The sequence below is a fragment of the Hetaerina americana genome, unplaced genomic scaffold, assembly GCF_022747635.1.
Source record: "Hetaerina americana unplaced genomic scaffold, ioHetAmer1.1.p SCAF_2, whole genome shotgun sequence".
NCBI lineage: Eukaryota > Metazoa > Arthropoda > Insecta > Odonata > Calopterygidae > Hetaerina > Hetaerina americana.
The window spans coordinates 3,025,628-3,040,998 of record NW_027286763.1 but is presented as its reverse complement, the minus strand read 5'-3'; the positions used below and the strand labels follow the sequence as shown (position 1 = coordinate 3,040,998).

The window sequence follows — 15,371 nt, the reverse complement described above, 5'->3', positions numbered from 1 at the left end:
TCTAACATAGGACTGAAGTTCACCTTGTATAGCAGAGTTGATCTCTCTTCAGTTTGCCTTAGAGGGCACTGTAGTGACCTAAATATGGGTATTAATTCAAACCAGTCTGTTTATTCCTTTGATACCACTTTAAATTTAAACCAGCACCTTTGAGTATTGGTAATGTGTGGCTTTTGTGGGAATACTTCTTTCCCTTATTGGCTTCCTAGGGTATGGAATATTATCCAGGAAAACCACTTTACTGTATCCAACGAGCCTGTCAGCTTGATGGAGGTAAGTTAGTCCATGCGATGGGATTAATGTCCTCTTAAAATACTTATTTGCTAGTGATCTGATACTATTGTTGTCTTATGAGGCCACTACAACTCAGCAGAAGGAGAGAACAACTGTTAGGTGGATTCCTTGTATCCAGTGAGGATACAAACACTCCTAGTGTAGGGGACAAGGAGATAATTTTAAGGGAACCAGACTCTTGTGGGCAGTAATTAATAGCCACTTAATTATTTATGATCTTTAAAAACTTGACATTTAATTTTGCTTGCACAGAAAAAATCTGCCGTTTGAACAATTTACCCTTTTCAACCAATATGCACTTTATATTTCCAATAGACAAATAGAGCTGGAAAATCCATACTTCAGAGCTCATTAAATTAACATTATTATTACTTAATTACTGAACACATTTCAAACAAGTGAATCCACATTCATTATAGTGGCAGAGGCAACATCGGAAGAGTTACTCACATGATAAAAAGAAAATGTCTTCCTTTGAGTGGATAGGCACTTCGGTTGATTGACTGGCATAATATTCAATCAAACCTACCACAAAATTATTAATAGCACACTATGGCTGACAATACAGTGATGCCAACACCTTAGTGCATCACAGGAGGAGAAGGAATGTTGCATGTATCAGAGCTTCATTAGTTAACACCATTCTCACTCATATTCCTATCTCATGTAATTCATTATATATATTCCCATGTTCAGCCATGGACCAACATAATCAACAAATTCCCTAACAAATTTAGTCCTGGATTAGATGACATCCCAGGGATAGTCATAAAAAGGTTGTTTAATGCTATTAAGGATCAGCTGCTGTTCTTAATTAATGAATCCTTAAAAACTGGAATTTTCCCAAGCCCTCTTAAATCAGCAAAAATCGTGCCAATATACAAAGGGAAAGGTTGCAAAATGGCAATGAATTCTTGTAGACCAATATCCCTGTGAACCAGTTGGGGAAAATATTTGAAATAGTTTTTTATCATCGTCTAGTATCATATCTTGAAACATATAACCTATTATCCACATCTCAACATGGATTTAGAAAAACAAGGTCTACTACAACAGCCACATATCACATGGTGAATCAAATGCTTATAGGATTGGATAATAGAACTGAAACTTTAGGATTATTTTTTGATTTCACTAAAGCTTTTGACTTCGTCAATCATCAGTTACTCTTGTGTAAACTGAAATGCTATGGTATAAGAGGCACGCCCTACAAATGGATTGAATCTTATCTAAGTGAACGGCATCCGTATGTTGAGCTCTCAAGAAATGGCTCCAAATTTGTTTCTCCTGGTAGAGAAGTAACACTGGGTGTTCCCCAGGGTTCTGTACTTGGTCCTATTTTATTTTTAATTTATATCAATGATCTCCCAGATAACCTTAAGTTCATTAAGGGAATAGACTCATTACTGTATACTGATGATACAAATATCATTGTGTCAGCCTCCTCAGTAGACAGTTTGACAGAATGAGCAGCTGAAGTGGCTCAGATTTTCAATGAATGGCGTTTTCATAACTTCCTAAAACCCAATTTAAATAAGTCCTGCCTGATTTATTTTACTATTAAAAACAAAGCTTCCAGTGCAATCTCAGTAGATGTAGAAGGTGTGAGCATTCCCCAAAATTCCAGCACCCAATTCCTGGGAGTAATCCTGCATAGAAACATGTCTTGGGAGGAACACATTTTCAAATAACATAGAAGGTTAAGCTCCCTATGCTTCCTCATTAGAAATATTAGATATTCTGTAAATTTAGAGGTCCTTCTATCCATTTACTACAGTGAATTTTATTCTTGTGTTAATTTTAGTATCCTCTTCAGGGGTTCCTCTCCCAGTGTGCACATAATCTTCAAAATCCAAAAGAGGATTAATATGTATTATGAGCAACGCCCCTTGCGATGCACCATGTAAACCTCTCTTCAAAAGACTTGGTTTATTACCAGTACCTTGCACAGATATATATATATATATATATATATATATATATATATATATATATATATATATATATATATATATATACATAATACCCCCTTCAACCAGTGTTACAATGTTTCCGTCCTAGCGTCCCTTCCCACATCCGAGAACCCTATAGAATTAAAAACCCTTGAATTGGCTTTCATTTACATCTGTATGGCCTATCAGCATCCGGGCCTCAATGTCGTTCACTGATGGGAGGGGCCTAAAACTGTTACTTCCACCCCTTCCCTCTCCCTTTCCTCTCCCCAACCATTCCTTTCACCCCTCCTTCGCCTCCCCTTCTCCCCTTCCCCTGGCCCCCTTCCCTTTCTCTCGCACCCCTCACCTCAACAATTCCAGCAGTCATTACTTCTACATCTTCAGAGGAAGACGGATTGTTTCCGTCGAAATATCAAGAAAATACGTGTGAGTGTTCTCTTTTTTTGTGTTTCTATATTATGTGTTACTGTGTATTGTACTATTCGGCACCTCCGTGTTACGTCTATGAAAGCATATATATATATATATATATATATATATATATATATATATATATATATATGTATATATTTATATATATATATATATATATATGTATATATATATATATATATATATATATATATATATGTATATATTTATATATATACATATATATATATATATATATATACATATATATATATATATATATATATATACACATATATATATATATACATATATATATATATATATATATATATATATATACATATATATATATATATATATATATATATACATATATATATATATATATATATATATATATATATATATATATATATATATTTAATGTCATCTTACATGCAAAGGGTAATATTTCCCAGTACAAGTCCAACCACAATTACCATAGTCACTATACAAGGACCTGCACCAACCATTAGTCAGAACACACAATACTGCTCATGGGCCCAAAGCAATGGGCTTAAGGTTATTCAATAAGCTTCCCCATGAAATCAAATATGAAACAAAAGTAACTGTTTTCAAGAAAAAGCTGTTTAACCTTTTAAAAAATAATATGTTCTATTCTGTAAATGAATACCTGGAATTGCCGCTATGAATCAATTCTGGCTACACCAATTAATATGTAATTATACTAGTGTATTGGTATATATATATATATATATATATATATATTTTATCTCTTCTAAAATTGTGAAATTTATATCTGACGTGTCCTATATTTGTGTATGAATGAATATGCAACAAATCTCCGGGCAAATAAATGTATTATTATTATTGGAAAAAAGAGCAACCTGGTTGGCTAATCATATTCCCTTGTAAAATCTGCAGTCACACAACGTATTTCCTTTATTCATCAAATTCACTTTCAATGCCTATAAGATGGCAACTGTGACATGATAAGGAGTGCAGAAATGAGAGTGACGGGGTCCTTGCTATTTGAAAACGACAAATATTAGAGATAGTTCACAATGAAGCAATACACACCAAGAGCTCCCAGCCGGTAGTTTATTGTTACAACTATGACATCATAAAAAGCTGCAAGCATGTGGCCAGGAAAAAGGTTTGAAGCACCATGCAAGAATTCTCCTCCATGAATGTAAACCATCACTGGAAATTTTACAGGAACACTGGTAGATCTCTAAAAAATTAAGATAAGGCATGAAATTTCAAAACCTCCACATAGCTTTCATTTTCTTCAAGGGAACAAGAATATTTCTCTTGGGAATCCAATTGGAGTTTTTATGCAAGACCACTTTTATGGCAAACATTGACTTGGACTGCTATGTTTCAAAATGATATGGCTGAAAATGGACTATTCACTGTTTTCAACAAGGTTTCTAAGGCATGAAATTCAAATGACACTCTGACTACTGCTACAGGAAAAAATATTTAATTCTAAAAACAATATTTATAAAAAAATATGACGATGTAACAATATTAAAAAAGCAAATATTATATTCACCCCCTAAAAAGAGCATAAATGACTAATTTGAAGGTGATCCTAAACTTTCTTGATTAGACATGATTAAATAAAAAGCTAAAATCCTAGCTAACGGCAAAACAGTAGTTTCATTTTAAAAAACAAATAGCACCTAGTGTTTTTCTCTCATAATTAAATACAAGAAAACGATCTTACCATTTTGCAAAATTAATATTTCCTTGATAAGCAAAAAGTATAAGCCCTCATGCCGTACATTCCTATAGCATTTCTGACAGGGATACCTATGCACAAAGATATGCAAGTTTTTAAATAACCAAATTTAGAGATGTGGAATAGGTGCCTTATTGAAAAGAACATATTGCACCTCACATCACTAGTCCTCATCAATCAAAGGTAATCTACCGGTTAAGGTAGGTTTTGGATGGACACAACTATCAAATAACTATCTCGTCTCTCCTAATTAAACACAACCTACTCTACAACAAGCCCCTCTTCATCTTAGTATACTTCCTTCCTCCCTTCATTCTGCACAACATGCCTATCCATCCTATTCCAACTCCGTGGCTTGCCCAACATTCTCCCCTCTGTATATCACAGTTTGCAAACAACCCACTGCCAATCAGTGTGCTTTGCATCCACCTTTCCTGCCTCCTTGTGATTTCTACCAACAATATCCTCTTCTCGTCCAATTACTCATTTGTTTTCCTTTCGGCCCGCTTCACCTTCTCCACACCCACATTTCAAAAGCCTCCAATTTATGTCTATCCTCCCACTTCAGTGGTCATGTTTCCACACCTTATATAACTACACTCCATATCAAAGTTTTAATAAGCCTTTTCTTAACATCCTCACATAATGTCCCTGTCATCAATTCCCTCCTCCTAGTAAAAGCCTCTTTGCCGAATGCAATTCTTCTCCGTATGTCCCTACTCCTTTGACCATTTTGGTCAAAAGCACTTCCAAAATACATTAACTGTTTCACCCAATGCATAACCTGTATATCAATTACATTTATTCTCATCCCATATCTATTTCAATGAATTTATAATACTACCTCGTACAATTTACTCAACTATTCTTGAAACCCCTTGACTGACTGACAAACTAGAGCAGGGGCATTAGCTAACTGATTTTATGAATTGTCCACTGACTTTCATTTCTACCTCATGTTCTTCCTATGCCTCTTTAATCCCTTCCTCCCCATATATGTTGAACAGCACCAGTGATAATGGGCACCCCTGCCTTACACCACTTCCTAACACTGCCCATCCGGACTCCCCATCCCCCACTCGCACCTGAGCAGTCTGAGACATGTACAGGTTGTGGATTAGCCTCCTGTCTCCCCCAATCAATTCCTATTTTCTTCAATATACTCATTTATTTCACCCAATTCACTCTATTAAATGCCTTTTCAAAATCTACAAAACAGACAAATAAATACCTAATTTTATTCTATGGTACTTTCTATTAGTGATCTTGTTACTGCAATGGCATCACGCGTGCCTCTGCCCTTACTGAAACCAAACTGATCATCCCTCTTGCTGATGGTTCTGAGAACAATAGCTCTCATGAAAAATGAAATAACATTAACAATAAATGCTCATTTTGCAGTAGTAGCTGCTCACACCCAAATATTCAAACATATGCAAGTGCATATAGACAATGCCTTTGAATTCTATTCACCACTCCATGGTGCCTCAAACACTATCAGAGAGCATCAAGTGCAAAAAGAGAGAGTACGAAAATTATGGCAATATTAATACTCATATGCATTCCTGATCAAAGCCATTAATTAACAATACATACATACCTATGCATAATGATAGGCATGCCAAATGCATACCTTTCATTTATTTATGCTAAGAAGGGATGAAGCTATGTCACATTTACTCAGGACAAGGCGCTAGTTCAAGCAGAATCACTTGAAGATGCTGATGCGAGATAATCAAAGATAACCATGCTAAACAGATGACAAAATGCTTTCAATTGGCTGGGCAATTTATTGCGTACTCACGGGTGGGGTGAAGATGTTAAGGTACAAGCAATCTTCATCCACCCTGGGAACACCCCTTGTGGCACCAGTGTAGCGCACAGGCTGAGGGCAGGCTGGTCCAAAATCAACGGCTTGCAAAAACCGCCAGCCCCTGTGGGCACGTGGAGGCTGAAAGACAATTTTGCAAACGCTTACAAAAATGATCAGAATTACAAAAGTAAAAATATACACTAGATCACTGCAACAGCAACCATTTCAATCAATTTCTTCCAATAGAAATCAGAAGCACACAGATCTCAACAGATTATGTAAAAACTTCTTGTTAACATTTCATGCTTCAATATTATTATTCCCTTCCTCATTGTCAATTGAATGAAGAACATCATCAATTTCCTCATGGTTTTATTAATTTATTTATGGGTTGCCTTACCCCTGGATTTATTTGCATGACATTTCCAAAACTTCCTTTGAAATGTTCAAATTTTCCCAATGAAAAGTCTGCTGGTGGCAAATCATCAGCTGTAACTTTTAAGTTACATAATAGTAAAGATACCACTATAACACCTTCAAACTGAAGGTGTTATGGTGGTAGCTTACTGTTAAGTGACAGCATAGGTAGAACTGTTAGGTGACAAAAATACCTGAATACCACCGCATTATTATTTCAGGTTCCCCCGATAATTCATACTTAGGAGCCCTAACTTCAATAGTGTCAATTCATTTTTTTTTAATTTGATAACATTTCCAGTATTTCACTTTTAATACTCCAGTCTCAACTCCAACACCTCATCCTTCCGTGCACAAAATCATCACCCCAGAGATCCTAGCTCCCTATTCCATCCATTTCGAGAGGATTTGCACAGAATCAGTGGAGGGCAGGGAGTGATACAGCAGAAAGAATATGACTACTTCCTAGCATGACTCACCACTGCATTAATTATAGTCATAAAATATTTATATGTGATGCATATGAACCCTTTCTCATTCACTTATGTTTAATCTTGAAATCTAGGCATTTTTTTCCAAAAGACTATGGTGAGCATACTTTGATAGAAGAAGATTTAAGGCAACAATGCCAAAAGAGGATGAGTAATCGTTAGATCCTGCTGGAGCAAGTAGTTTCCATTTGTTGGATTCCAGCTGGATCAAGAGAAAGCATATGTATGAAGCAGAACAACTCATTCTCTCCTACCCAAAGGAGCTCTTTCTGGAGATAAGGTAGCCCCCAACTCATTTATTTTAATTAGTGGAATTGGCAGTGCGGATACCTTACCCGGGTGATTTCACCCAATCATCCCATCCACAGAACTATGGCGGATTCATTTTCCATTGTCTAACATTTCCACCAATTTTTTCGGGAAAGGGCACATTGTAAAACACCAAGCTCACGCAGTAGCAGACAGATTACAGATACACTCAAGGAATGTTCTTCTTAGTTAGTTAATAAAAAAGGAATCATATCTGCATATAAGGAGAAAAAACTTTGTTTCTGTTTTTTAAAGAGAATTAATTGTTGTGAGAATTTAGATCAATGGCACAATGCAATTTTTATTTTTTATTTCCAAATTTAGTTTTTTACATGGACATTTTGTAAAATTTCACTGTCATTGGTGAATTTGTTAGGTAGTCAGTAAGCGAGCTGTATGATGGGCTGATCAGCAGACACAGCTTTTAATTATCATTCTGGTCATACCCTGAATTTGTTGTACATTAAACTGACAGAAAGCTTTGTATGGACATGCATGAGAAAACAATAAGGGTAGAAATTATTGCAAATTAAGACATGACAATGTTACACATATCTTTCCATCCAGATGGAAACATGCACACTTGCATATGGAATGTTTCTATAAGAGCTTCGAAACAAATAATATTGGTATTGTATAGTATTGACATTTACCAATTCAAGGACTGATCACATGAAAAGGAAACAGTGCAACAATAATTCTTAATCAGATATTGTCAATTTTTAACAAACTCTTAATTATTTCTTCCCAGCAGTTCTGCACAACGGGCAAAACTTTAAAAAGTTAAAAGCCGCTAGAAATGATCAAAATTCGGGTCAAATGAAAAAATATAAGATTTAGATCATGGATTGTAAATAAACCAAAGATAAAAGTAAATACAAGATAATAAGGAGAGGGACATAAAAATTTAAGAAAAGCAAAAAAATTTGTGACAAAAATAAAGTAAAGATAACAATATGTGTTCACCATGATTTGATGAGCTAAGATGGCAATAATACACGCATCTGAGCACAATAGAAACGCAAATGAAGGAAACATCATTTAGAAGGGTTTTTCGACAATGGGGTGAGAATTCGGGTAATATTCGATGGTCATTAAATAAGTGAAGAGACAAGTGCTCTCATTTTAAAACTATTCAATGACTCTTTACCGTTTTTTTCAGGGGTGTTAGTTGGCAAACTTGGGATGAGCTCTTTTCAGCCGTTCGATTGTTTTATATCAACATAACCTCAAAATATTCAGTTCACCATGGCAAGTACAGTAGAAGATCGCACCTTCGAAGACCAGCGCTCTGTCATTAGATTTTGAGTCGCAGGAGGTGTAAAATTAAGTGAAATACTTTCTATGATGTTGCTACAATACGGGAAAATTTTTATGAACCATGCGAATGTTTACAAGTGGGTTGTTCGGTATAACAATGGCCGAACAAGTGTGGGTGCTGAGCCCCGAAGTGCACGCCCAGTCGAAGTTTCTAGTCCCTCGTTTGAATCGAGGATCGATGCACAAATTCGCGATAACAGAAGAGTTACTGTTGAAATGATAGCTTAGAAAGTTCAAGTAAGTATTGCAACTGTACGCAATATCATTCATTGCCATTTAAAGTACAGATAAATGAGTGTGAAATGGGCTCTAAGGCAGCTTACAGATGCTAAAAAAGAATCGAGACTTTCCATTAGTCAAGATATAAAGCAATGAAGTGCGATTGAAGAAGACGATTATTTTTAAAGAATAGTGATTTGCGGCGAGGTCTGGATCCATCATTACGATCATGAGACCAAAAGACAGAGTATGGAGTGGAAAAAAACTAGCTCTCCTGTTCGCGTAAAATTCAAGGTTCAACCCTACGCGGGTGATTCCCGACCATCTTTTTGGACTCACAGGGTACAGTCTGAAATGCTGGAACGCAAACTTAAACCAGGTACCAGAAGCAAACACAGTTGGTCTTTTGGCAAAAGGGGTCATTTTTTCATCACGACAACGCCCACCCTCATACAACCACGCTGACCTGAGATAAGCTTCAAGAAGCGGGTTGGGAGGTCTCAACTCATCCTGAGTGCAATCCAGACCTTGCCCCGCCTGATTTTCACCAGTTTGAACGACTCAAAGACGCTTTACGTGGAAAAACATCTGCCATTAACGAGCAAGGCAAGGAAGCGGTGCTAAAGTGGCTTCGGGATCAACCGAAAGAATTCTTGGCCGAAGGGATTAGGAAGCTACATGAAAGATGAGGCTATTGCAGACATATTGGGGGCAACTACGCCAATAAATATCACAATTTTGCAAGAATCCAATTAACCGTTTTTTAGTTACGGCTCTTTTTCTCTTCACTTATTTAATGACCCTCGTACTTTCAGGAACTATAATACTCTTCGGTACATGTATGATAAAAGTGGCAGATTCTCATAAAAAATTGTTGATTTACAATTGCATGAATGGCTTAATTCCTTATTCTTTAGTATTTCAAATTGAAGCTAGGCTAGCTACCCCCAGCCATTCATTCTCTAACGTACCATTGAAATGGAAAGACTCCATTCATCAATATTTACTTATTTATTCTTCTACAACCGATAGTACTATATTCTTAACCAGCTCAACTTGCCTCCATAAACTACTCCTTATTCATTCCCTTGAATTGTTTATTGATGGGCATGAACTTTCACAATAAAATTGAAACGGAGAATGGGCAGAAGATATCAAAAAGACAAAAATTATACGAAGAATACATAAAAAGTGGTAAGAAAAGAAATGAAATAACGTCATCACCTCACACCTAAACACCCAATTCTGCACTCCTAACGTTTGCATATAACCATGCTAAAATCGTCCACCAGATAAAAAACATATGGTTTGTATTTCTTGCAGATCGATAGCTTCTTGTAATCCTGAAATGCTTAAGGCATCACACAAAACCTCATTTTGCAGCGTCCCAAAAACTAACTACTACTTCCCCAATAACTACCACTACTTGAGACGCTTTGAGCTACTTCTGAAAATGTCCATTCGTTCGGTCTTTGATGCCAGTAAGAATAAATGGAGAAGCGAATCCGTAATCCGCCCCAGTACAAAATAAAAAAATTCTTATCTAAGTTTAACTCGTATCCGATGGGAGATAACAGGTGCAGTAGATAAGCAGCTCCGATTGAAGAAAGGACGTTCTTCCGATCTCCCGCCGCCTACCCTCCTACCTCATCATCGCCCGTGACGTCGACTCGTGACTAATTCGATAGCATCAGGTGAAAAAGCAGAGTGATCACATAAGGTGGCAAAAAAACTAGCTCCTATCAAATGGATTTACGATTTGAAACCAAAGGCAGAACACAAATTCACCGGAGCATGGCAATTCTAAAATTCAGCATCAACCACATCCAAATAGGGTAATTTATTTATTAAGCATTAGTCCTAAAATAGCATTTCGAACTTTACATCGGACTTTGCACATTAATATCATAATTTGACAATTACATACACCCAAGCCCTAGGAGGAGGAAAAACCACCTCGGCGGGAATCGGACCCGCGACCTCCGGGTTAGCAGACGAGGACGGTACCCAGTCGCCACCGGAGCCGGCCAATGTAGATAGGGTTGCCAATGCTCATGTTACGCCCTTCAGCTTTTGAAATCACGTATTTAGGGTAGGGTACACTTCCTTATTGGGTCGCGGTAGTCCAGGGGGTAGAGCGTTGGACCACTGACCGGAGGGTACCGGATTCGATTCCCGGGGAAGGCACTCCGGGCACCTGCAGCTCCACCCAAGCTATGTGATTTTTCGGGTACCAGATCTTCCTGGGAACCCATAACCGGCATAGGGAAAGGAACTGGCCCCCCTACCCTGATGTGTGAATTTCACACGCCGTATAGGGCTTAGTACTAGGTGATCTCTGCCATCACCTACCAAACCGACCTTCGGGTTGATTACTGTGTTTATAGTTTTTTACACTTTCTTATTCCAATGTCGCTTACTGTTCCCTGGGAAATCTTGCACCCATAAATAACCGTAAGTTGGAAGGTGCGATGGTATCGCCTGGTTTTGAACCCTGGCCCCTCCAGTAGTTTAACTATAAGACCAATCCGTGGAAAAAAGCATACTTGTTCAACTGCAGTCGCCTCGACTCTGGACACGCGATAGAGTCAGCAGCTAACAAATGCACTGTCGGCCATGTCACTTAGGTGAGCCAACTCAGAGAATCGCCAGTTGCAACAAATAAAGAAAACAACTCACGCAGATTCAATTCTTATAACGGGCAATGCATCATGATTGCCAGTGAATATGATAAGTTACAACACGGCGGCGACGCAGAAGTCTGTTTCCACAGACCGAAAGGTGCGCTCTGTTCGAAAGAATGGAAGCGCCCAACTGATTACCGAAAACCACACGGAGATACGAAAGTTTATAAACGAACGGCTTTGCCCTTTAATACAGAACGTCAAAATATATCAATATCTTCCCCTGAAGGGTGCAATCGGGAGCTCCAATATCGCAACGACGGCAAGTCGCCTTCCTCGCATTGCGAGGCTGACACCGAGCATGGGTTTCTGCGTTCTTAATTCCACAAAATTAGGCGCAACTTGAACAATGAATGAAGATAACCCGAGCATATTAATTTCATATGCCGTAGGGTTGACAGTTAGTAACGAGTGACCTCTACCCACATCATACTGTCAGATCGGCTTTGGGATTGGGAAATAAGACGACTTTTTTACTTTTTTCTACATTTAGATGCAATTTAACATCAATTGAAAAATTATATTTTGAGAATTTTACTTTTAGATTGCACTAATTAAATTGTGGATAATTACAACTGTTGATAGGTGTAAAGTATCCCTCACCTTTACAACTTATACATTATTCCATTGCGCATTATTTTATGTGACCTCTTTAAAGCAATTTCTTTTCAATGTTTTACCTTTTTGGTTAAATTCAGAAATATTGGCAAATGGATTGTTTATACCTGAAGAAAAAACAAAGATTCTCTCTAACAATTTTTTACGTAGATTAAATGGATTTTTTACACATAAACATTGTATTGCAATTACAGAAATATCATACGAGAATGAGTTACTTTTCTTTTCGATAACTTTCTGACGACTAGTGATTGTTATATAATTATCATACTGATTAACTCAGTCAAAATATTTAGCTGTCAAAAAATGCTTCTCGCGTGTCCAATACTTGTATTAATTCAACTCAATTTTTTTAAAAATCTTATTATTTAATCCCAATATTCAAATCCCAAACTATATATTTTAAAAATATTTGCTCTACCCATTTTAAAATGTTAACTCTGGCTTTATTCTATGCTTCGGCAGATTTACCAATGCTTTCAAATTTTCTCAGTCGGGTCTTTTTTGGATCACACCTAGTATGGTATTGTCGCAAGTATGTGACATAATATTCCTTCCCTGGCTCCTCCGAATCTCCCAAGTGAACAATGACAAAATGTCGCAAGTACGCGACATAGTATTCCTTCCCTGGTTCCAAAAGTTGGGTATAAAAGCCCTGGTCGCGATACGGGTAGTACGCGAGGTTTCGACTGTGTTGCGCTTGTCGCGCCAGCGTGCCCTATGGCTGGCTGACTTACCTTCGGACGAGGCCTGGGTTGCGAGTTTCGTGACCGCGTCTATCCTGCCTTTACCCCTTACCTTCCGACTGACGAGGGCCTACGCCGTGTTGTGTGTGTCTGTGACAGCGTTCGCTGCTTCCGCACTCCTCGTCGGGACCTTACGGGCCTGACTTACGAGTCTCGTGACCGCGTCTACCTTTACCCCGTCCCAGGCAATGTTCCGCCATGCTAATATGTTCCGTTATCGCGTCAGGTTACCAATGGGTCTAGCCATCCATAGTAATCAATTGCTTACGTAAATGGTGTAATGGGTCTGAGGCTGTATAATACACGATGTTTTTGGTAAGAGGGGATTTAATGTGACTTTCCCCGATACCCTTTGTGTCACAAACGCAATGCCCCTCACGGCATATGCAAGAGAGTGGCGGATAAAAGGTCAATTGTCCAGAATTAACTCAAATTTACAGATTTGACAAAATTGTAGTGTCCAAAACCCGGCCCTAAAAACCAGGCTAGAATCCTGGTTTCGCCTCGAATTGACCATCCAATCTGTACTGGGAAAAGCATTGTCTCAGGGAATATTACTTCAATCTACAACATTTATAACAAAAATACCTAAGATAAGAGTCTCATTGTAGAAGAACATTTTTTCACACGTGAGAATAGAGACTAGAATGGGTAATGGCTCAGAAAATTGACTGAGCCGCAATGAAACAGACCACTTAACGCTTAAAAAGGTCCCTTAAAGATGAGAGCTGCGTTCAAGTGTCTCCACTACGAGTGACTCTGCTCGCATGTCCATGAACTTTAATCCTCCAAAGCAATAGCAACTTTCTCCCTCCCCTAAATGGAGCGCTACCCGAAGAAAGTGGCCCCGTGACGGCCGAAAGCAAATGCATGTTTGCAAGGGAAACTAGTCAGTCTCTTGGCGACAACGCTCGTGTGTTTTTAATTACTCAACTCAAGCGCTGATTTTACTACGGCGTGCTTTTAATGCCTTAAAAATTAACTCGAACTTCTAATAAATAGGTTTCTAGGGCAGGGTAAGGCCGTTGGAAAGTTAGAAGCCTCCATCACGGTCTAAACTTTCCGTATCCCGTGCTATATAAGCGTTAGTACGACCTTTCTTTGACATGTTACAGGTGAGTCTTAAACATGACTAAACGAAACAGGAGCAAAGCTGAAAAAAGGGGGATTTGGAGAAGTCTCATTTGAAAATGAAACTCAAACTGTCCCAATTAGTGGTAAAAATACTGCTGCTCACGCACTGTTATAATATGCAATGTGAAAACGCAACCAATTCATTTCGACGGATGGAAAAACAGCAGATGTTTCAGCAATACAGGTAGACCACTCCACGGTGAACAAAATTATCACGGAGAGTTGTGAGTAGTGATTTTGTCGGTGCACACCCGAATAAAATATTATTTACGCCAATAGATACTGACTTAGGCTTCGCGCAGTAATATCAAACTAACCTAAGTAGGTATCCCTATTTTCAGAAAATAATATTTTAAAATACATTACAAAAACGGATGAATGGATTATATTTCCGCCCAATAAACAATGCGAATAAAAAAATCGATGATCACTCATCACTGAACATCTGACATAGAAATGAGTTTTTTGTAACAGTTTTCGCCGTCTCTTTTATTGTGGAAGCCTACGGTTATCTTAATTTTATCATCAAGATCATAATCATTCTCTTATCTCAGATAAATACCTGTATGTCAACAAACCAAAATTGTTCGTAAAAATGGAGGAATTCAAACTAACTGCAGGGGAGGGGAAACTTTAGTAATTGCTCAATCTCTGCGTACTTATAAATAAGACAGGAAAATTAAACAAAAACTCAAGAAACAGGCACGTGAGGCTAGCTGCAAACTTTCTCTCGAATGATTTATACAGTGCACTTAAATAGTATTCCTTCAGTATTCACACTTATATTCTGGTTCAAATTCATTACTAACCAAAGTGTCGGAACGCCTCTGGCATAGTTGCAGTTTCTATTGTTTTAGTTACGGTGTGCGCGAAGCGTGCACTGTTCTCATAACAACATAAAATCCCCAATATTATACCTGATTCCCGAATTTTCGATTTTCGTAGCTACCATCGATCGTTACTTCAGTTTTATGAAGGAATCGACCGATTTCTTCTTTACAGAACTGTCAACAAGTCTTTATTACATGTTTTCCATAGTTTATACTTTTCCATGACATACTGAGGTTAATAATGAAAAGATAGTAACAATTTTCCACGAGATAAGTGTAATAGCACGACTAACAAATAGTTTCGAAGTATTACATCATCTTCAGGTCTTCATCTTGACCTGACATCGAAACCTGGTCGTACTATTGAACTTAAAAAATAA

At 37.7% G+C, this 15,371-nt stretch overlaps 1 protein-coding gene across 2 annotated transcripts in view; it reads right to left on the bottom strand.

Annotated features, from left to right (window-relative positions):
* Gli (carboxyl ester lipase-like protein Gli) overlaps nt 1-15,371 on the bottom strand; it is a 55,354-nt gene that overhangs the window by 20,993 nt on the left and 18,990 nt on the right. For both annotated transcript variants that reach the window (XM_071585067.1, XM_071585068.1), the window contains exons 3-4: nt 6,215-6,361; nt 3,744-3,897 (exon numbers count right to left, since the gene is read on the bottom strand). In XM_071585067.1, coding sequence (XP_071441168.1) covers nt 3,744-3,897; nt 6,215-6,361 — 301 coding nt within the window. The remainder of the gene's footprint in view (nt 1-3,743; nt 3,898-6,214; nt 6,362-15,371) is intronic.